Source organism: Camellia sinensis, chromosome 14 (genome assembly GCF_055761805.1).
Source record: "Camellia sinensis isolate YWXY chromosome 14, ASM5576180v1, whole genome shotgun sequence".
NCBI classification, from domain to species: domain Eukaryota; kingdom Viridiplantae; phylum Streptophyta; class Magnoliopsida; order Ericales; family Theaceae; genus Camellia; species Camellia sinensis.
In genome coordinates, this window is record NC_138974.1 from 127,829,709 (window position 1) to 127,853,151 (window position 23,443).

A 23,443-nucleotide genomic window follows, 5' to 3' on the forward strand; every position below is an offset into this window, starting at 1 on the left:
GATTAAAAAATACCACTACCTCATCATTCTAGATGAGTTTTCTATTTAAAAATTCTATGTGTACCATTTTCTTTTCTAATAATCAAGAAAAATATTACTCAAGCTTAGTATGTTGGAGAGCGTCCCATTTTGTGACTTGTGAACAAAAGCCTCACTGTTATTTTGAACATCATTTTGTCATTCTATAGATATCGCCATCGCCATCGCCATCGCCATCGCCATCGCCTAGCTCTGTCAAAAACCTAGAACCATCATTCACAACATGTTATAGGTGAAGATGAAGAAGGAAGATGGAGAAAGAAAAGAAAGAGATAAGTTTTTGGAATTCTCAAAGTTAGTTTTTGTGCTACTTTCGGCATATTGAAACAACCCATTTCGGGGAGGAGCAAGAAAGCAAGATAGTGTAGGACAAAATAGGAAGTGAGGTAAAGAGATTGTAAGAATCGAGAAAGTTATAGAGTCTGAAAGATGGCTCGAAGAAAATCGGAAACGGAAAGAAAAATCTTATTTTTTGTCAACTTTTGGAACTCCAATGGCACACAAAAAGAGGTGAAATAAGGTGTATGGGGAATGTAATGAAAACTAAGTCATGAGGTGAATACAATGACGGAAAAATGAGGCGCAACGGAGTTACAACAAGGAAGATACAAGGACTTGAACAGGTGGGTTTAAATATAAAAATTGTGTGCGGTTGAATGAAGAAGATGAACAGAGATGGGTGGAGGGGGTAAATTGTGACATAGAAATACATTAGGGTTTTAATTAAAACCCTGGGGTTTAAATTGAAAAATACGTGAAATCTTGAGATTTTTTTTTTTTTGTAATTTGCTCTAAAAAAAAAAAAATTCCAATTGGACAAACAAATATGGTTTGAATTTTCAATGGAGTAATTTCACCAACACCACAACCAAACACTATGCCCCCACTATCAAATGCAACCGCCGTGGCCATCTCCTTGACCACTCTTGCCACCGCCACCACTACCACAAAAATTTGAAAATCTTTTGAAATCCAACCACCAAAATTTGGAAACTTTTGGAATTCAAAAAGTTCACTTATGGATATAATACAGTTATGGAATGTAGCATAAATTATGAGAATTTTCTTCTGAAAAGGGAAAAATCATCTAAAAAGATGGTTCTCACGTAAAACATGGAAGATAGGATGTGGAATACAGAGGGGCCGAGGTCCTAGATGTAAGTTGATCTTAACTAGTTTATTTCTAGGAGGAAGCATAAAGAGTTTTATCGAAGGTTTCGTTAGTGGGAAGGCAACCTCTTTATCTAGACTAGAGGTGTCCATTAGGGGGTTGTTATTGACAACGATTTGGATCTAGAGATGTGTGGGTCAGGTTTATGGGTTTGTTGAGACATCTATGGGATGAAGAGGTGTTATGAGCCATCGGAGATTGGTGTGGAGACTTCCTTGGAATCAATGATGAGGCTGTGGCGAAGAATCATCTCAAGTAGACTCAAATCCTAGTAGTGAAAGGAACGGGAGCAAGATTTCGACCAAGGCATGGTCGGGGTAGTGCTTAGGTATGAGGTACCTTGACTTGTTGGGGGCTTCTATGGCAGTTTAGAGATGATTGAGAACAGTTAAGACCCTACTTTGTTAGTTGAGGTATTGGGAGGGGTGGACCAGGCAGAAACCTAATTTCGGCAATATTTGTGCAAACTAGCTACCATTAGACTTGAACTTTTGGCCTCATTATGTATCCTAAGCTTTTATCATTGCGGTAGTAATGATACCTGTGCTTTAGGAAAATTACCTAGAAACAACTCTTTTTGAGGAAATCAAATGAAATATATAAAATCCAATGTGGAATGAGAATTAATTACACAAACATGTAGGTATGTGTTCCTAGCTATTTGGATTTACAATGAAAGAAAAGAGCATATTTTATCCTGAGTATCTATCCTGAACAAAATTTAGTTTGGCTTGTGAACAAGCTCATGCTTGGTATAGCGCGTTGATCATAACAATGAAATTGGTAGAGTTGAGAGTAACATTAAGTTGTGAAATTAAGTGCAAAATAGAATCGCTTCTGTTTCTTGAGCCCCTCGCAATATGCAAATACACCAAATTTGTAAGTATTACAAAAGGATGGGGGAGAGGTTTACAAACTAATGGTATGATTAATCTAGGGACACTTGGTAGTCAGCCAGCTAGGCGTGTCACTTTTGCTTTCGGTAGTAGTTACATCAAACAATAAGTTTCAAAAACATAAAACAAGAGTCGCTCTATGAAAATCTTTAATCATAAAGAAAAAAAAAATCTAATGCTTACTTCTAGTGGATTGGAGAGTTGAGACCCTCTTGAGAAGATAATGAATACATAACTTGGTGCCTTTGTGAAGGAAAAGGTGGTGTCTTCCTGAATGAAGGCCTCTTACTGAGATGATGCAGAGTTCTCTCGGTATAAATTGTTCGAAACACTGGTGAAGCTCTCTCCTTGAACTTGAGAATGGTGAAGAAGAGAAGTCTATAAACTATAAGAATGACTATAACGACAGTTAAATCCCACCACTTGGAATGGTCCAACGAAATGCCAAGCACAGTATTGATGATAACCTCGCCCTTCAGTTTTGGATCTCCTGGTTGTAGAGGATCAAACTCGAGCCCGATCATGTCATTCTTGTATTCCCCCTATGATAAACAAAGGAAACTATGTTAGCCAATGTGATGAACAGTACTATTTTCACCCACATGTTTGTTTTTGAACATATCAGATATGAAGTATTAGTGCAGCTTGGTAGATACGATGAATTTTCATAATACTTTTTATAAGTTAGAGAAGATCTATTTACTTTTGTGAAAAAATCATTTAGAAAAGTGGAAAATCAATCAAAGATAAAAATGAGCATTTTCATTGTACTCCTCAAAGTAAATTGAGATAAGAATGGTGTTTTTGCTAATCAAGAAAAAAAATGAAACCAAACCAAACGAAGCTTGTGTCCCAATCTAGTGTGATCAGCTACATGAGTCATGTTTCAGCATCTTGCTTTGTCAAGAGCTATGTGCGCAATTAAATTAATAAATTCTTGTATATATAAATATATATTTTACAAACGCATCATATGTTTGTTATGTATTCCCTTCCCCATAATGTTTTCATTTATGGTGATCATATAACTTTTTCTACATGTCTTTGTTGCATTTAAAGGTCTTTGTTATACATAACCAAACTATCTCAACCTGTTCTTTATCAACTTATCTTCAATTAGTGCTGCTTTTATCGTTTCAAGGATAAATTTGTCTTTCCCAGTCCTACCATGCATCCATCTAAGCATCCTTATCTCAACTATATGCATTTATAAACGTATTGATTCTTAGGTAAAACATTGCTGGCTTTATAGTTCTGTAAAAATTTCTTGACAATTTTGTTGATATTCGTTGATCATATAGTATGCCCAAAGCACTATTTCACTTAAATCAACGAACTTTGATTTATGAATCACATCATTTCCAACCTTTCTATCCTCATTAATAATTGTACATAAGAAATGAAAGTGTTGCCCTCTTTGTTTAATTTTAGTTATATAAATTTTAAACCTTTTTTCCTCGAGTGCTTCTCTATTTTAGTGTTAATTTTTTTCGTTAGATTCATTCATTAGAATAATTTCATCTAAGGACAACATACATCATGGACATCATCTTGAATGTGAAGCTGACCCCTTGATGCAATCCTATAGTGATTAGAAATTCAGTAGTTTCTACAAAAGTTATCTAATTATAGTCACAACCCATTATAAATATCTTCTATCGTATCAATATATCCTTTGGTTACGTCATTTTTTTTATCTAATACTTGCCATTATATTTATAGGTACCCTACCTTAAGATTTTTCTAAATCTGTAAAAATTATATAAAGGTCTCTCTCTTTTCTTTGTAGTTCCCTATTAATATTAGAGTAAATTTCATTGACACCTTCTGAGGTTTGATCCAATTACATCTCACCCCCTGACGTTTTAGAAATTACATTCCCACCCCTGTGGTTAACAGTTTCATTTCACAAAACAAATTACATTGAAAAAAAAAAGTAAGGCAAAGGAAAGGGGAAAAAAAAAATAGAGGAAGTAAAGCAAAACAAGAAAAGAGAGAGTATATGAATTTAATGTCTTCATTCCGTCTAAATAATTACAATGACAAGAGGGTTAGTGTAATTTCCCAAACGTCAGGGGGTGATACGTATTAAACCCAAATCTCAAGGAGTGTAAGTGTAATTTACCCTTAATATTATTAGTATATATATCACTTCCATAGTTGATTTATTGGACATAAAACCAAATTTATTCTTTGACACTACTGTTGCAACTCTTAGGCAATGCTCAATCGTTCTCTCCCACCATTTCATTGTATAACTCTTCAACTTGATGTGTCTATAATTGTCACAATTTTGTATACCTTCTTTATTTTTACTGTAAATTACAACCACCTCCTTTAAGGTATGAAGAATTTACAATTCCACACTTTTCACGTAATTACATCAGCACCCCCAACCGTTAGAGAATTACTTAAATTGACCTTTACTATACCATTAGAACTTATTATTGGCTTGGCTTTCATGTCATCTCATCTCCTCAATCATCAATCATCAATCTCTCTCTCTCTCTCTCTCTCTCTCTCTCCCTCTCTCTCTCAATAACTCTACTGTCAGCACCACTACAATGCCCCTATCTAGTGCCACCAACACTACACCGCTTCCTTCATCCAATTCACAGCCACCCTTACACACCCTTCTTTCTCTATTTAATTCATCACAACCGCCCTCTTCTCAGCTTCAGTGTTGCCAATGCCACCCTTTCCCTTAACACTCCCCTCCTTCCCTTTCCAAAAACTCTTCCCTTGTGCCATCTAGCTGAATAGTTCATATAGTTTCCCTTTGTTCACACTCAAATTGAGATCACCTATTTATAGTGATGCATTGGTGAATTGTTTGCCCATCTGTATTGTCAACATTTGCGGTGTTGACGTAAGTGTCACTTCTACCTTAACCGTATGAACTTGTTGCCCTAAAAGTGTGGGAACCATCATCGCCATTACCATCTTTAATGATTGATTGGTGCTTTGTTCCCCCCCACTGCCTACCACTATAGTTGCCAATCCTCTCACAATGGGTGGCTGATTAGCAATAATTCATGTTTTTAGTAGACTCTTTTAGTTGCTTAGACGTTTGATTAATGGGTTTTAGCAATGGAAGCAGAAAGGTTTTGGTGGTTCAGCAAGCTGTTGAGAATGAGTTATGGTGGGATGATAGAGGTGATGGTTGTGGCTGTTGAGGGGGATGACCATTGGGGTTTGCTGTTGGCTCCATCCACTACCCACATGGTAAGGAGCCCACCATCCACATGGTATGGGTGGCACCATGTGGTAAAGAAAGCTGGTGGGGCAATACCAACTCACCAAAGGTAGATGGTGAAGGTGGCACAACCAAGCCCACTCATGGTTGTCACTTCACCTACTCCTCTTCACTCCGTTATAAATTGACATGAGTGAGGAGGGTTTGTAGAGAGACATATGGGAGTGACACACTGAGCTGAGAATACACGGAGGAGAGTATAATCTGTGAGTGAGAGTTCTATAGAGAGTTGTGAGGTGTGAGCTCTGTAATCTCCCTCCGGAATAATTCTATAGTGGATACCTCTCTGTGGACATAGGTAATTGCCGAACCATGTAAATATTCTTGTGTTATTGTGTGGAATTGATTTTTGGTGTCCCATAGTCCTAACAAGTGGTATCAGAGCCGAATCGGTCGCGTTTCGGAACAAAAACAATGTGTTTTTCGAAACTGCCCAGAAATCAAGTTGATCGAAATTAGCTTTTGAGCATACCAGGAGCAAGAACTCCAAGAGAGGAGTCTAGAACTGCCAAGCACAGCCCTAGAAGATCTTGCACGCGCTCCCCAAAGATTGCGCGTGAAACCCACTCTTCCCACGCGCCTCCACACGCCGAACAGCAGACGGAGCGTCGCTTCACTCGCACGCACGCACGCACGTGCCCCATGCGCAGCTTAAGGAAGAAGACGACCGCGTGGCAGCGACGCCATCGCTACGTCCTCTCACGTCAGCGCCACGTGTGCCACGTGGCTGACACGTCATCAGAGTTGACCAAGCCGCTGACCGAGTCGACGCCGAGCCGCTGAGCCGCGCCGTTGACCAGAGCCGCGTTGACCAACCGTTGACCGAGTCGTTGACTGAGCCGATCCGGGGAAATCATCCGGTGCTTTCCAGGCGCACCAGATTCTGCAGATTTGAACCGTCAAAACTGTTTTGGCTTGTTCAGAGCCATTCTGAGTTCGTTTTTGACGATCCAATAGTGTTTTTCGACTATTTGGAGTATTCCGGACACATCCGTACGGTCATTATTTTCATTCGAAGTTTTCTGTAAAAAGACAGTATATGATGGAGGATTCCACATTAACTTCAGAATCTATGTTTGAGTTAACTCCTTCCAATTATGCAATTTGGAAGTCACAGATGGAAGACATCCTGTTTTTGATTGTTTGATCCCATTTTTATAAAGTGGGTTAAACCTGAAGGAGTGAAAGATGATGACTGGATAAAGATGAACCGCAAGACTATCGCTTGTATCAGACAATGGATAGACCACTGTGTGTTCCATCATGTTGCCGAAGAGACAGATGCCTATGCTCAATGTCAAACGACATGTACCAGTCAAAGACCGCCCGAAACAAAGCCTTGGTGATGAGAAGGTTAGTAAATCTGAAGTTGAAGAATGGTGTGTCTATCGCCGAGCACACCAGTGAATTTAAAAATCTGGTGAATTAGCTTGCAACCATCAAGATGTGCTTGGACGATGAAATACAAGCCGTACTACTGCTCAGTTCTTTACCGGATAGTTGGGAGACATTGGTGGTTTCTCTCAGCACCTCTGCACCAGAAGGGAAACTGACCATGAGTATGGTCACAGACGCCATGTACAATGAAGAAACAAGAAGGAAAGACATGGGAGGTAATCAGTCCCATAATCAGTCCCATGCTCTTGTCACAGAAGATAGAGGCAGAGACAGAGGTAAAGGAAGAGGTAGATGAAGAATCAAGAGTAGAGGCAGCTGGAACAACAGGAGTAAATCCAAAGACAACAAAGGTCGAGGTAACTCCAACTTCACTTGCTTTCACTGTGGCCAGGAGGGTCACATAAAGAGAAACTGCCCAAACCGAAAAGAGAAAGGCCAAAGCAGTAAGTCAAAAGGAGATGAGAACACAACAATTTCAACAATTGATGAAATACTTCTTGCAGTTGGTAAAGAGGAAGATTGCCTTCACGTGGCTGACTACAGCTACACAGAATGGGTGATAGACGCAGCTGCATCTTATTATGCCACTTCTCACAGAGGACTCTTCAGCTCGTACAACGCTGGAGATTTTGGCACTGTTCGAATGAGGAATTCTAGCTATTCGAAGATTGTGGGTATTGGCAACATTAGCATTCAAACTAATGTCGGGAACAAGCTGGTTCTCAAAGATGTGAGGCATGTTCCAGATTTGCGCCTCAATCTTATCTCCGGAAGCGCCCTGGACCGGCATGGCTATACAAGTACATTCGGAAATGGCCGTTGGAAGCTGACAGGAGGAGCTTTGACAATCGCTAGATGAGAGATGTCTTCAACACTGTATAAGACTCAAACGAAGATCTGTCTAGAAAGTCTTAATGCAGTAGAAAACAAGGAGCCACTGGACTTATGGCACAGAAGACTGGCTCACATGAGTGAGAAGGAATTGCATCCATTGGCAAAGTAATCCAGAATACCCTTATCCAAAAGGAGTGGTTTGAAGCCGTGTGATCATTGCCTTTATGGCAAGCAACATTGAGTATCATTCAGTTCAACGAGCAAGAGGAAAACAGAAGTGCTCAATATGGTATACTCGGATGTTTGTGGCCCAATCGAAGTGGAGTCACATGGCGGCTGCAAGTATTTTCTCACTTTCATTGATGATGCATCAAGGAAGTTGTGGGTGTATTTCCTGAAGACAAAGGATGAGGTATTTCGACACTTTCAGGAGTTCCATGCAATGGTAGAAAGAGAGACTGGGAAGAAGTTGAAGTGTCTTCGCACAGACAATGGAGGCGAGTACACTTCCAATGCTTTTGCAGCATAATGTGCCAGCAGAGGTATCCGGCATGAGACAACAGTTCCCGGCACCCCACAACACAATGGTATGGCAGAAAGGATGAACCGCACTATTATGGAAAGAGTCAGATGTATGCTCAAAATAGCAAAGTTGCCAAAGTCATTTTGGGCTGAAGCTACCCGTACAGCCTGTTATCTCATCTACAGGTCGCCTTCAGTCCCGTTGAATTTTGCGATACCTGAGGAAGTCTGGTCTAGAAGAAAGGTATCATATTCTCACTTGAGAGTCTTCGGGTGTAAGGCCTTTGCACACATCTCCAAGGAAAATAGATAGAAGCTTGATGACAAGTCCACTCCATGCATATTTGTGGGGTATTTAGATGCAGCATTTGGGTACAAAGTATGGGACCTAGTGAACAAGAAGATGTTCAGGAGCAGAGATGTTGTGTTCCAGGAAGACCAGACAGTAGCAGATTTTGAGAAATCTATAAAGTCTAGAGATGTCATCACTCTAGACTTGTTTCCATCTCCTGAGCCATCACAAAATGCTAGATGTGATGATGTGCAACAAGAAATGCCAGAATTGCAAGATCCTATGCTAGAAATTGAGGATCAGGAGGAAAGAGATGAAGACCCGGATGAAGAGGGTGTTGAGCAGGGAGAGCAACCCCCTCAAACAGAGGCAACTGGGCCTCAGCTACAGAGATCTAGAAGAGCTGCTGTGCCATCAACCAAATATCCTGCTTCTTAATATATTCTGATTACTGATGAGGGGGAGCCCGAGAGTTTTTCGGAAGCCAAGAGTCATACAGAGAAAGACTGTTGGATGCAAGCCATGAAGGAGAAGATGTGTTCTTTGCAGAAGAACCACACTTATAAGCTTGTTCCACTTCCAAGAGGCAGGAGAGCCTTGAAGAACAAATGGGTGTATAAGTTGAAGAAAGATGGAAACAGTAAACTATTGCAGCACAAAGCTCGTTTGGTGGTCAAAGGCTTTGGGCAGAAGAAAGGAATTGATTTTGATGAGATTTTCTCCCTAGTTGTGAAGATGACTTCTATTCGAGTAGCTTTGGGATTAGCAGCTCGCTTGAATCTAGAAGTAGAACAAATGGGTGTGAAGACTGCCTTTCTCCATGGTGAGTTGGAGGAAGAGATCTACATGGAGCAATCAGAAGGATTTGAAGTTAAAGGAAAACAGAAACTAGTCTGCAAACTGAAGAAGAGTCTCTACGGCCTGAAACAGGCGTCGAGACAATGGTACAAGAAGTTTGATTCATTTATGGTGGATCACGAGTACACAAGAACGGTGGCAGACCAGTGTGTATATTTCCGAAGGTTTCCGGATGGAAACTTCACTATCCTACTGTTGTATGTCGATTATATGCTGATCGTTGGACATGATACTACTATGATCAACAAGTTGAAAAAGGACTTGTCGCAGTACTTTGACATGAAGAATTTAGGCCCAGCACAACAAATTTTGGGCATGAAGATTGTTCGTGACAGGAAAACCAAGAAGATATGGCTGTCACAGGAGGAATATGTTGAACGAGTAATTGAAAGGTTCAACATGAAAGATGCCAAGCCAGTCAACACACCACTGGCCAACCATTTCAATATGACAAAGCGTTCGTGTCCCACGACCAGCTCTGAAAGGAAAGAAATGGAGGCAATCCCTTATTCTTCCGCAGTAGGAAGTTTGATGTATGCAATGGTGTGTACCCGGCCAGATATAGCTCACGTAGTTGGTGTTGTGAGCAGATTCCTCGCCAATCCAGGAAAGGAGCATTGGAAGGTCGTCAAATGGATTCTTCGGTACTTGAAGGGAACTTCAAAGATGTGTTTATGTTTCGGGAGAGCTGAACCAATTTTGGAGGGTTTTACAGATGCCGATATGACTGGTGATCTTGATGGTAGAGAGTCTACATCAGGATTTCTGTTCACCTTTGCAGGGGGAGCTATTTCATGGCAGTCCAAACTATAAAAGTGTGTTGCTTTATCTACAACAGAGGCAGAGTACATTGCTGCCGCAGATGCTGGAAAGGAAATGTTGTGGTTAAAGTGGTTTCTCCAAGAATTGGGTCTACAGCAAGAAGAATATAAGGTACATTGTGATAGTCAAAGTACAATTGATTTGAGCAAGAATTCCATGTACCATTCACGTACAAAACACATTGATGTCTGGTATCATTGGATACGAGAAGTGATGGAAAAGCAGCTGATGAAGCTAGTAAAGATTTACACAGACAAGAATCCTTCTGACATGATGACCAAGGGTGTCACCAGAGACAAACTGAAAGTTTGCAAGCATCTGACCAGAATGGACTTCAAGTGAGAAGTCAGTTGTCCATGTGGGCATGGAGGGGAAGAATTGTTGGCTCCATCCACTACCCATATGGTACGGAGCCCACCATCCATATGGTATGGGTGGCAGCATGTGGCAAAGGAAGCTGGTAAAGGCAATACCAACTCACCAAAGGTAGATGGTGAGGGTGGCACAACCAAGCCCACTCATGGTTGTCACTTCACCTGCTCCTCTTCACTCGGTTATAAATTGACATGAGTGAGGAGGGGTTGTAGAGAGACATATGGGAGTGACACACTGAGTTGAGAATACACAGAGGAGAGTATTATCTGTGAGTGAGAGTTCTATAGAGAGTTGTGAGGTGTGAGTTCTGTAATCTCCCTCCGAAATAATTATATAGTGGATACCTCTCCGTGGACGTAGGCAATTGCCGAACTACGTAAATATTCTTGTGTTATTGTATGGAATTGATTTCTAGTGTCCCATAGTCCTAACATTTGCAACAACTGTAGTATGAGTAGAGATAGAGGATGGTGGTGCCCAATGTAGTATTCATAGATGCTCATGAGAGAGGAGTGGCATTATGTAGAGAAAAAGCAGTTAACCAACCAAGACACCCCATCCTTAGCCAAATAAATCCAAGTCTCAATAGGTATACAATTTGGTCCTAATATGTTACCTAATTTAATCTGCTTTAGTGTAAAATTCACGGCAGACTCCATTTTTTACGGTAAAATTTTATTCTCTAGTTCCATCAATGCTAGGAATGTTGTTTCCAATACTACCATAGTCAAAAGTGCTTATACATTTATGCTTCGTTTGATTTAGCAGACAGCATTTTCCCAGGAAAACTATTTTTAGGAAAATGTTAGGTTTGATGCAAAAAACATTTTAGTGCTTGGTTGTGACGCTGAAAGTATTGGTGCTGGTGGTTGTGGTACTTGTGTGGGTGGAGTTGCGGTGATGTGGTTGTGACGGTGATGGCATTGTGGTGGTGTTGGTATGACTTTGTTATGTCTCATTAGGCCCGAAAAATGTTTTTCACCTTCAAAATGGAAAATCATTTTCCACACAAGTTCATTTTCCATTGACCATGAAAAAAGTTTTCCATTGTACTAAATATTAGAAAATGTGGAAGTGCTTTCCACTGAAACAAATGGAGCATTATTATACAGCAAAACCAAGTGTTGCATATTTATTTAGTTCATAGAAAGTTACAATTTCTGGTGTTGCCTGGTAAGAGTTTTTCATGTATGAGGAACATTTCAAGGCTTGATAAAGTTGGCCTGTAGTGATGCAAAGCTCTGTGAGAAATATTTGGACAGAAAATAGTGGATCATACCTGTAATGCCCATGCCATATAATTGATATACGACATTGGGTAGCGCCAAAATGGCTTGGGAAGATCAGGCAAGAATCGAAAGAACCCGGCTGTCATCATCATAACTCCCTGCAAACAAAGGTATGGTTATGAACTAAGATTCTGAAAATGATGAAAATAAAATGATGATTGAGATGGAAAAAGAAGCTCATAAAACGTTTAGGAATTAGCCTTGCTTACAATGATTCCAGCCCCGGTTATGAGTCCCATCAAGAAGTTGGGAACGAGTGAAGCCACAACCATCATGCAACTCTCAACGACGGCGATGGAGTTCACAAGGTCAAGGCACGTATAGGCAAAATGTGAGAAGCCAGGTCGGAACTTCACCATGTGATAAATAATAGTAGCGGTACTAAGTGACATTGCAACCAAGAATGGAAATGAAGATATGAAGTTTGAAATGACATATACGCCGACTCCGTAATGACCGTTGAGTCTCTCTTTGTAGAAAATCTGTCTCAAGCAAAGTTGTTAAAATTGGGATCCTATCTAAGATTGTTGAGAGGGACTTGTGAATTAGATTGTTGAAATAGATCAAGGATTTTAAGGTTTTACTTTCATTGCGAAAAATGATCGATAATGATAATATAGATCAAGGATTTTTACTATTATTTATATATATTTATATATTATTTAATATGTAAATAATATATTTATTATATTATTTAAATAAAGATAAGTGTGCTGAACTTGACAGCTTATTTGAGCTCGAGCTCGTTTACTAAACGAGCCTAATATCCGAGCTCGAGTTTGCCTCGTTTACTAAATGAGTCGAGCCTTTAACAAGCCGAGCCAAACTTGTTCATGAATAACTTGTTTCATTTGCAGCCTATGCTTAAGTAATTTTAAAATCATAAAAGAAAAATGATGAATTTGATATAATGCATCTAATATGCTATAAGATAAATTAGAGAAGACACTTGGAAATGAAGTTTATAATCAAATTTTTTCTATAGTGCATATACATATATAAGAAATAAATGATTTGGAAAAATTTAGTAGGATTGGGATTGTAGTACAATTCTACACCATTTATGACCATAATCATAGTCATTTTAAGATTCTATAAAATTTAAGATTCTAGTGTGATCTATATTATTTGGCCCAATTGGAATAACTGAATCGTAAGATCCTATGATCGGTATTGGGATAACGATGGTTTCAAGAATATGAAAATAAAAGCATCGAAAGCTCAAGATGAGAATTACCAAAGTATCGAAACCAATTGAGTTCATTTACCTTCATTTCTTCAATGAAAGATGGGAAGCCTCCAATGGACATGAAGATCATGAAACCTGATATAAATCCACCGCATGATGCGCGCGCCAAGATCGCAGAGTAGCTGGTGCCAACATTGAAAAAGATGGAACCAACAGATATAGATACAACTATGTATGTGATTATCCTCAGCCAATAATATCCAACATCCCTAGACATGTTTATGAATGATCTTTTTGTTAAAGTTGATAGTTGCTTGCACCATGTTGCCTGGCTTCCAGTTTTTGTTTCCATCACAAGTCCTTCCTGCAACAATGGGTTATTTGATTATGTTTTTGTTTTCAATTTTCATTTTTCATGTTTTTGGAAACAAAAATAATGAGAAGTTTGAAAAACATAGTTTCAATTTTGTGCAAAAATAGTTTTTGAAAATTCGAAAACAACATTTTGGTGTTTCCTGAAAATGAGTTGTTTTCAAAATTGTTTCCCACAAACAAGTTTTTTTTTCTCCTCAAAATGAAAACAGAAGGTGAAAAGATGCAAGAAAGGGGTTCATTTTAGAACCAAGAGTCGAGTATGAAATGTTTACAATAGTTGAGATTTCTTGAACCCTAGCTCTGGCTCTGGCTGCATGCTTTGAGCATTTGTATTTCTTAACCAGCATGCTTCTGATCTCTGCTGTTGCCAAATTCATCATAAGGCTTGATGATTTTTCTGTTTCCTGTGATTTGGAAACAATAAACAAATGAGTCAGAAATTTGAATTTAGAATAAAAATTAAAAACTATAAAGTGAATTCAAGGAGGAAAAGGTTAGAAATTGAAGGGTGCATTTGGGCATGTGTTTCGGTTAAAAAAAAAAGTCAACAAAGATTAGGGCATAAATTTTGCTAGATGAAACTATGCTAGTATGTATGTGTGTCAAAAAGGGTGACACAATGCATGAAGTTTTCGATAAAATGTAGTCTGGGGACAGTAAGATGCCTAGTGTCCAAATGGCAAGAAAGGAAGGAAAATGAAAAGAAAAACTAGTTTCCTTTCTTGTGTGGTGCATATCTTGTAGAAGTGTGTGGATAAAAGATTTGGAGATTTTTTATAAAAAATGAAAGGAGTATCATGGAAAAATTGTAGGTCTTACATATTATTATTGTTTTCTTGAAGGAATCGCTAATGCTTCTCTCAAATCATTTTCAGTAAAAACGACATTATGCATTGAGGAAAAGTTCAAATCATATTTGAACATAAACTTTCTTCTAAATCGAGGAAAAATGCATTATATTTATTTATTTTTTCATTTCCTTCAATCCATTTTTTCAGGAAACATTTTCCTATACAATATAATATTCTTGACAATTGAACGAAGCTTAGGGTGCTGACAGCAAACCTTCATGTGATAATGTCAATGATCTTGTAGTCATTAGGGTTGCAAATGACACGAGCCGAGCTTTGCTGAGTTCGAGCTCGGCTCGTTTACTTATCAAGCTCGTTTATAGAGTCCGAGCTTGGCTTGATAACTAACTGGACTCGAACTCAGCTCGTTAATATTAAAGGAACTCGAGCATGGCTCGGTTTGGCTTGATAAATTTTTTATTATTATTTAAATAAAAAATATTATTTATATATTATTTAATATATAAATAATATATTTAATATATAATTTGAATAAATATAAACGAGCCAAGTTTATTAGAGCTCGAGCTTGGCGCTCGTTTAAACAAGTTGAGCCGAGTAAGCCGAGTTGAGCCCTTAATAAGCCAAGCTGAGTCAGCTCGCGAGCAACTTGATTCATTCGCAGCTCTAGGTCATATGAAAGGAAGAAAATGATGTTTTTGAAAATTCTTTGCATGTATGAATGCAAAATTAAAACATTACCCTAAGCTTTAAGGAATTATTAGGAAAAGTTATTAGAGTTAAATTAAGCCGAAACAAACACACACACATACCGGTATTCTATGTGATTCGATGAGAGAGGCAGTGACATTGTCGAAGTCTGAGTTTATACAACGTAGGAAGTGATCTGAAGGGCTTCTTCTACTCGGACACGGGTAACCCACCTCCGCAAAGAACTGTCAAAGTTAGGATTTCAGAAAGCGAAAACACGACCAAATTAGACAAAGAATAAGCATTCAAAATAGAGAAGTTTCAAGCACTTTTGAATATTCTATACCTCTACTGCCATCTTTGCTTCTCCAAAGTAAACGGTTTCACCCCCAGATATCAAGAAAAGGTCATCAAACAACGCAAACACTTCACTACTCGGCTGATGAATCGAAGATATAACTGTTCTGCCATCGTGCGCAATGTTTCTGAGGATTTGAGTCACGAAGAAGGCGGAGGCGCTGTCAAGGCCGCTAGTGGGCTCGTCAAGAAACAAGAGATGGGGCCTTGTAAGGATTTCGAGTGCAATGCTGAGTCTCTTCTTCTCCCCACCACTTATGCCTCTCAAATGCCAGTTTCCGATGAGGTGATCAGCACAATCTTGAAGTCCCATTTCAGTGAGTGTTCCTTCTATGATACCATTTATCTTTTCTTTGCTCATGTTTTTGGTTGGTAGCCTCAAATGGGCTGAGTATGTGATGGTTTCTCTCACTGTTAGACTTCCTAACAGTATATCTTCTTGGGTTACATAAGCCTGTAATCCCAACATTTTAAAACATAAAACAAAATTATATAAGCAAATAAAAAGAATGTGAAATCTAGTTATAGAATTGAGAATTTATTGAAATTGAAGAGAGCTCATCAGGCCAAAAAAAAAAAGAAAAAAAAAGAAGAAGTTAAAAGCCAGCTTTTTTATTATTATTATTTACTTATATTTTATTTTTTTGAACTTGTTTTTATTTCAAGTCAATTTTTTTTACTTTTTTTTTGTTTGTGTGTGTGTGTGTGTCCGTCTTGACTAGATAATTCTAAAAATTAAAAGAAAATTTAGTTAATTTTAAAAATATTTCACTAAAAGCAAAAATAAATCCAATTTTATCCAAAAAAAAAAAAAAAACAAAAAGTTGATAGAAACTGCCTTATTTTGTCTTTTTTGATGTTTTTAATAAAAAATCTAATTTTAAATTTTTTTTTAGGATCATAAAAAGTGAAGTCATTGGAGTTTATTTTTAGAAAAATAACTCCCCAAAAAGTCTAAAAGCCTATAATAATAGTTCTATAAAAAGTGATGTTGAATCTATTGTGTGTCCGTTTGTCTTGTTTTTCTATTCTAAATTACTTTCTCTACCGTAGTAATTGTGTAGTAGATAAGTGGTTTGAGACCAAAAAATAAAGGAACGATATGAACTAGGCATCCCAATTAGGGGGCGGAGGGAGGGCATGGCCCGAAAGGGCACTGATTCCTCCAAAATAATTGAAAAAATGCCTACTTACATTGACCCTGTTTGGTAGAACTAAAAACATGTGTTTGGCTTAACTTATTTCATCAACTTATAGCTTAAATGAAGCTAATTTTTAACTTATTTGGAAAGTGGGTCTGGGGATGCTTAAGTTTATAGCTTAAGCGCGCAGCTACATATTGGGTGCTAAAATGACTTAAATGCCCCTCCTAATATCTATTATTTACGAAAATGCCACTATATATACATCACATGTCAACACTGTTCACGAACCAGAGAGAGACGAAGGCGATTTCAGGCGTGTGCGGGCGATTTCTGGCGTCACCGTCACGATCGATCCACACCGTTGCAAGCTGAAGCCAGAGCTCATTGTCGTGTCACATCTCAAAGCAGAGCTCTCTCTCTCTCTCTCTCTCTCTCTCTCTCTCTCTCTCTCTCTCTCTGCGCTACATCCATGGCGCCGGTCGATCTCAGGTTCGTCGCCATCGCCATCGCGAAGCTCTGTCTGTCTGTCTCTCTCCGGCGTTGGTTCGTCGCCATCGCGATCTGAACCAACGCCGTCGTTGATCTGAACCATCGCGATCTCAAACCCTAGCGTTGGTCGTCGCCCCTATGCTACCGGAGCTAGGGTTTTCAAACCCTTGAAAATAAATTGAAAAAAAAGAAAAAAATCAATATTAATATTAATTAAAAAAGAAAAAATTACTTTTCAGAATTAATAAAAACAAAATTAATATTTAATATGAAAAAAATTAAAAAATTACTTTTCAGAATTAGTATTTAACACAATTTATTTCAATTAATATTTAGTTTTCATAATTAAAAAAATTACTTTTCAGAATTAATATTTACTAAAAATGAAATATTACTAAAAATAATTAAAATGAAAAAAAATAATAATAATAATTGATGGACAAAATGATACTAATTTTAATATTTAACGCAATTTATTTCAACTAATATTTACTTTTCATAATTAAAAAAAATACTTTTTAGAATTAATATTTACTAAAAATGAAATATTACTAAAAATAATTAAAATGAATAATAATAAAGAATAATAATAATAATTGATGGACAAATTGATACTAATTTTAATAATCGATGAACAAATTAATAATAATAATAATTAATAATTGATACTAATTTTAATAATTGATGAGCAATTGATAATTTTTATACTAAAACCACAATTAATCATAATAATAAAGAAAAGAAATACAGAGAAAGAAGAGAAGAAAAAAATTAATAATTTTGATAATGAATATATGAAAGATAATATGTAATGACATCACAACATTAGTATAAATTAGAACATGAATATTAATTTTAATGAATTAATAAATTAAAAAAAATTAACAAAGAAAGAAGAGAAGAAAAAAAAATTTAAAAAAAGAAAAGAAAATAAGGTGAAAAAGAAAAGAAAATAAAATAAAATGAAAAAGAAAATGAAAAAAATGTAATATAAATGAAATCATAAATTTTATATCTTGTAAGGGCAAAAATGACAATTATATAGAAAAAAAACTATTTTACAGTTTATTTACCAAACATTACTTTACTGTTTAAATTCATAATCTCACAGCTGCACCAAACAGCTTACCAACTTATGTTCACAGCTGTAAGTTATAATCTGTTAAGTTGTAATCTATAATCAATTTCCACGGCTCTACTAAACGGGGCCATTATATGATTCAATGAAACATTTAGCTATTGGCCCATTGAAAAATTGAAAAAATTAATAATAAATAAAAACTAAAACTTTAGGTCCTCCCAAATTTTTATTTTATTTTATTTGACTGTTGTCTAAATCCAACAATTCTAGCTCCACGCCTGATCTCAATGGCCCATAAACACACAAAGCTAACAAAATTTTTGATAATCTTTGTTTGGATGTGGATTTGAAACAATAGATGTGCAACATTTGTTTCTGCATATATATATATATATATATATGTATCTATGAAAGTGTATGTATCCATGTAATTATTAATATATAAAGATACTTACAGCAACACCATAGTGAAGACTCCTCTTCTTGCCATTAAGGAGAACATTGCCAGTCATGATAACATTTCCTGAGAGTCTACCTGTATTACTACTGCCAATGTCAGTCCCTCTCTTTGCTTATGCATTCATTTTTCATTCATAAATGCATCAATAACTTCTCTACATATTTATAAAAATAGGACACTGACATATTTTAATTGATTAGGTCTAACATTTGGTTGAAGGATAGGTGTGGGATTGTTTTGGTGCTTGTCTGACCAAAGAGTAGGTGCAGATGAAAACATTAGTGAAGATATCTGATAGTAAAAGCCATCTCTATGGAGCAAACAACTTGGGTTAATATATCTATTCTAATTAATATCCTGGAGTAGATGACTGCTGTTTATTATATATTCTAGATTTTTCAATAAAAAAATAATCACTGGGTTATAGCTCAATTTTTTACTTTTAAAGGGTTACAGCTCAATTCTACTGTCCTTTACTATACTGGATCAGAAAGAAACAGATTTTTCTAGTTGCACAGCCTGAACATGTTATTTTAGTATTTTTTTTTGTTTTTTAACTAAAATATGTAGTAAAAAAATTAGTATATTTGAGATTTTTTTTTAAATTTTTTTACGAAAAACTTGCAAAAAGTAGAGAAATGTTTTTTTTGTGTGTGTGTAATTTGACTAGTTTTTAATTTTTTTAATAATTTTTTGACTTTTAGACTAAAATCAACCCTTCCTAAACGACAGTCCACCTTTTCCTTACCTGTGATTTTTTGTAATCTATTTTTATTTTATTTTTTGGATTTTACTATTCTAATTTAAAAATTAGATTTACTGTTCAAATTGAATGATATGATAATTAATTAGAATATCTCAAGCATCTCTCTCATTTTTTACATACTATTGGATCTAAAAGGTATATTTGTATATTATTTTTATTTTTTATTTTGTCTGGGTGGACCTGCTAGTTTTTTTTGTTTAAAATATATACATATATATATATATATATATATACACTTGAGTTGAGATTGGTCCTTTTTCTTTTTTTTGTCAAACGAAAACGAGAAATTGAGAATTGTGTAATTGTTTTTCCTTTTCTTTTCTTTTCCTTTCCTTTTTTTTTTTTTTTTTTTGTGTGTGTGTGTGTAAAATAGTTTTAACAATTTTTAAAAGTAGATCCTAACATAATATTTCAATAAGCTATTCCAAAAATAATAAAAAAATAAATAATCGAAATAGCTTTTCAAATAATTGTTTATATCAATTTTTGCTTTTTTATTTTTGGAAAAAAATGACAATACCAAACACATTTAAACAATAAATGAACATAAAAACAAAATATTAAAACACAACCTAACAGATTTTTAGGCTTTGAGCATCCGGCTTCACCACTGCTACTCTCTCTCTCTCTCTCTCTTGACACTTCATAATTCTGGATAAATTCTTTACCATATTTTTATTAATTCAGATCTGTACCAATAATTCGAACCATCTATTTCATAAGTTTTATAATAAAAATCATCCATAAAAGAAAATAAGTTTCATCGAAAAATTATGAACTTTAGAAAAAAATAGCCTTTGATGTTATAAAATGAATGACAAATGTTATTGTGAACTTAAATAATCAATTTTTATAAAATAAAATGTTTTTTGTTTATGTTTTTACAATTTTTCTATGAAACTCATTTTTTATATGGATGACCTTTATTACAAAACAGCCGATTAAGATTATAAATATGGGTTCGAATTGGGACTACAAAAGGGATATGGAGAGGTATGAAAAAATGAAGGTACAGAGGGAGCCTATAAATAAGTGCATTTTTTGATTTTTTATGAAATGATGTATAAAAAAATAGAGAGATGATATGACTAAAAAAAGATAAAAAATACACTTTTTTTAGTACACCCCAAACCTACATGGTAATAGTATCAAATGCAAATGCCTAATTTTAAAGGTTGCTGTGCAATTTCATAAAAAAACAAAGGAAGAATTATTTAATAATTGGATAGAGGAAAAAAAAAAAAAACAACACAAATATGGAAGGATTTTCACATGTATCCCTTATACCGTTCATGTTTTTGGTTTGAATTTTAGAAAAACATTTCAGAATGCTTTTTGAAAAAATGAAAACTAATTTGATAAAAATAAATATTTAAAAAATATTTTTTAATTTTTAAAAATTATTTCTGATCTTTCAAAAGATAAAATTATTAAAAATAATGAGTGTTTTTTTTTAAAATTTTTTTTATTCTTTTTACTAAATTAATTTTTAATTTTTTTCAAAAAATTCTGAAACAAATTTTTGAAAATTAGTACCATCTGGAGTTTTATTTTTTTTTTCCAAGAATCTCATGTTATGATGATACCCATGGTACTAGTACACCTCTTTTTGAGTTCTGCCCACGGTACACGGAGGGGAGTGGAAAAGTATCCATCACTTCAAATTACCAGGATTGGAAGGTTAGTCAAATTGGTTGTATTTTTTATTTTTTATCAACAAAGAAAAAAAAAATATTATTGATGAAATTTAAAATATACTAAGGCTCCGTTTGGGAAGATAGGTTGTGAGTTTTTTTTGACTATTTTAGTCATAAAAGACAAAATAGACTATTTTAGTTACAACAAACAAAATATCACATCCAACTCATAATCATTACACTATTCTCTCACAAAAAAAGTCAAAAAAATCAAAAAAGTAAAAAAGTCAAAAAGTCTTTCCTAAACCAAGCTTTTTAGCTCAGGTTAAAATAGCCACAAAAATCAAAAAGTAAAAAAATTAACTCACTTCCCAAGCTAACCCTTAACAGCACATTAAAATAAAAAATCCAATCTCATTATTGTGTTCCACATTTTTGAGTAAAAAACTTTTTCAGGAGATGCTTTATCAATAGTGGCCAATGGACAGGGTCGCCCTAAGGGCAGGCAAGAAAGGCCTGTGTCTTGGATCTCTAAATTTGGATTAAAAATAAGGATTCTAAATATAATTTTGTATTTTAGATATAAAAAGAAGCTCAAATATTATAGGCTCAATTGAACATAAAATCTAAAAAAAGCAACAAGAATATAATTTAAAAAAAAAAAAAGTATTTGTAATAATGATTACTTTCTATCTTAATATATGAAAGTAAATTTTTATTTATAATTTTAATAATTATATGTGTAAGTAAATTTTTTTATGATTATAAATAAATAAAAAAATTATATTTATCATTTTATTCATGATTTTTGTTTTTAATATAAGAGAATCTTATTTTCAAAGTGTCGTCCTGAGCTCTTAAATCGCAAGACCGGCCCTGCCAAAGTATGAATCTGAAAAAAATAGTGGCCAATGGAGACTCATTCTTTAGATCAGGCAAGTCAAACTAGAGCTTGGTGGATCATATGGTAGTCTACAATGATCATTGTGATTCATCGAAACATGTGTGATGTCAGAAAAATAAAAATAAAAATAAAAATAAAAATAAATAAATAAATCTAAATTTTTGTCAAATTTTACAGCGCATGTTACAGTACACACTGAGGGATTGTTTGATTTGTATTTGAGAAACATATTTTGAGATAAAAATTATAAAAATTTATTTGATTTTTTTTTTTAAAAGATATTTTAAAAAATTATTTTGAAAAATAGTTTTAGAAAAAGTGATTGATTTGATGTGTATAAGAGAGAGATTTGTTTGAAAAACTTGTAAACTAAACAAGTTTTGAAAAAATTTATTTAATTTGATTACTTTTGAAAACTTATTTATAGAGAATTTTTTCTAAAATTTTTTAAAAAACACAAACCAAACAAGGCCTTTGTGTTTATTTTCTGGTTCAAGCTTCCAACTCTCTGTCCCATCCATTTATTGATACGGCCATACGGTCACAATTTGAATTTTATGTAATTTATTTAAGTTTTAATTAACAATCTTTAAGTGACAAAAGTAAGTTTTGAATAACACTACAAGCTATTTATTTATTTATTTTTTTATCGACAAAGAAAATAATTTTATTAATAAAAGAGAAGGGAATTTTGAAAAAAAAATAGCATCATCACCTAAACAATATATTCCAATTAGGCTGGCAAGGAAAGTAAGGCTAATCATGTGTGCAGCCCAAAGCAACAAAGCAAGCCCCAGCTGCAGAGCAAAGCAGCAGCAAGGAACAAACAAAACCAGCTGCGGAACAAGCAAACCCAAAAAAATAAAAAAATGGAAATAAAGATCCAAAGCCAATGCATGAAGAAATTTTGGTCCCACCTATAACCCTTTGATCTCCTATATTTTTATGACAAGGGGATGAAATTTCATTTATTTGTTATTGAATGGATATATATCTACGGGCTCGGTTGGAAAGCGATGGTTTTAACTAATTTTTTAATTTTTTATGAAAAAATGGACAGATAAACTAATGTGACACAACTTATAAGGGCAAGAGTAGATCATGAGAGAGAGACAGAGGGGGAAGAGAGAGAAGAGAACCTGCTAAAGAGTGAAGAAGGGTGGACTTGCCAGAACCAGAAGGACCCATGATAGCCATGATCCTACCAGGCTCAGCAAAGCCAGTAAGTCCATTTATCAACCTCTTTGTGTGTCCATTCCCAAAGTTTGGAACCACCACCCTCAGATCTTCCCACACCAAGTACATTCCTCTCTCATCTCCACCACTTAATCCCACTACTCCCTTCTCCATATCATCACCACCACACTCATCTTTGCTTGCTACCTCTATCTCCATTCTCTCTCTCTCTCTCTCTCTCTCTCTGACTCTTCAGTTTGAAACAGTGTGTGCATATCAACACAAAACACATAAAAAGGAATGAAAGAGCAAAGTCTCTGGCTATCTATATATATGGAGAACTACAACACAGTGAAAATAAAAAAATAAAAAAAAAAGTTTATAAAAAAAATATGTGAAGTATAAGTGATTCCGTGATGAAATGGAAGTGAAATGGTGTAGTGTAACTGCCACCAAACCTTTGGATTCAATGCTGCTATCAAGAGAGCCTACAGCACGTTCTGTGAACCTTACACTGTGTCTTTTTCTTTTTCTGATCAAGGGCAAGCCTCCCATAACTACACTGTAACTGCTACTATATATGTCCACTAAAAATTCATTTGGGAGACTC

At 35.4% G+C, this 23,443-nt stretch overlaps 1 protein-coding gene across 1 annotated transcript; it reads right to left on the reverse strand.

Moving 5' to 3' along the window:
• Window positions 1-1,999: 1,999 nt before the first annotated feature.
• LOC114283283 (ABC transporter G family member 15) lies at window positions 2,000-23,107 on the reverse strand. Its single transcript, XM_082904062.1, has 9 exons — window positions 22,797-23,107; window positions 18,346-18,425; window positions 15,165-15,629; window positions 14,941-15,063; window positions 13,589-13,720; window positions 13,021-13,305; window positions 11,962-12,234; window positions 11,743-11,850; window positions 2,000-2,648 (listed from the first exon to the last, which is right to left on the reverse strand). Exons 1-9 carry the CDS (start codon window positions 23,050-23,052, stop codon window positions 2,292-2,294), a joined length of 2,079 nt encoding a protein of 692 aa, XP_082760188.1. The 5' UTR covers window positions 23,053-23,107; the 3' UTR covers window positions 2,000-2,291.
• Window positions 23,108-23,443: the final 336 nt, after the last annotated feature.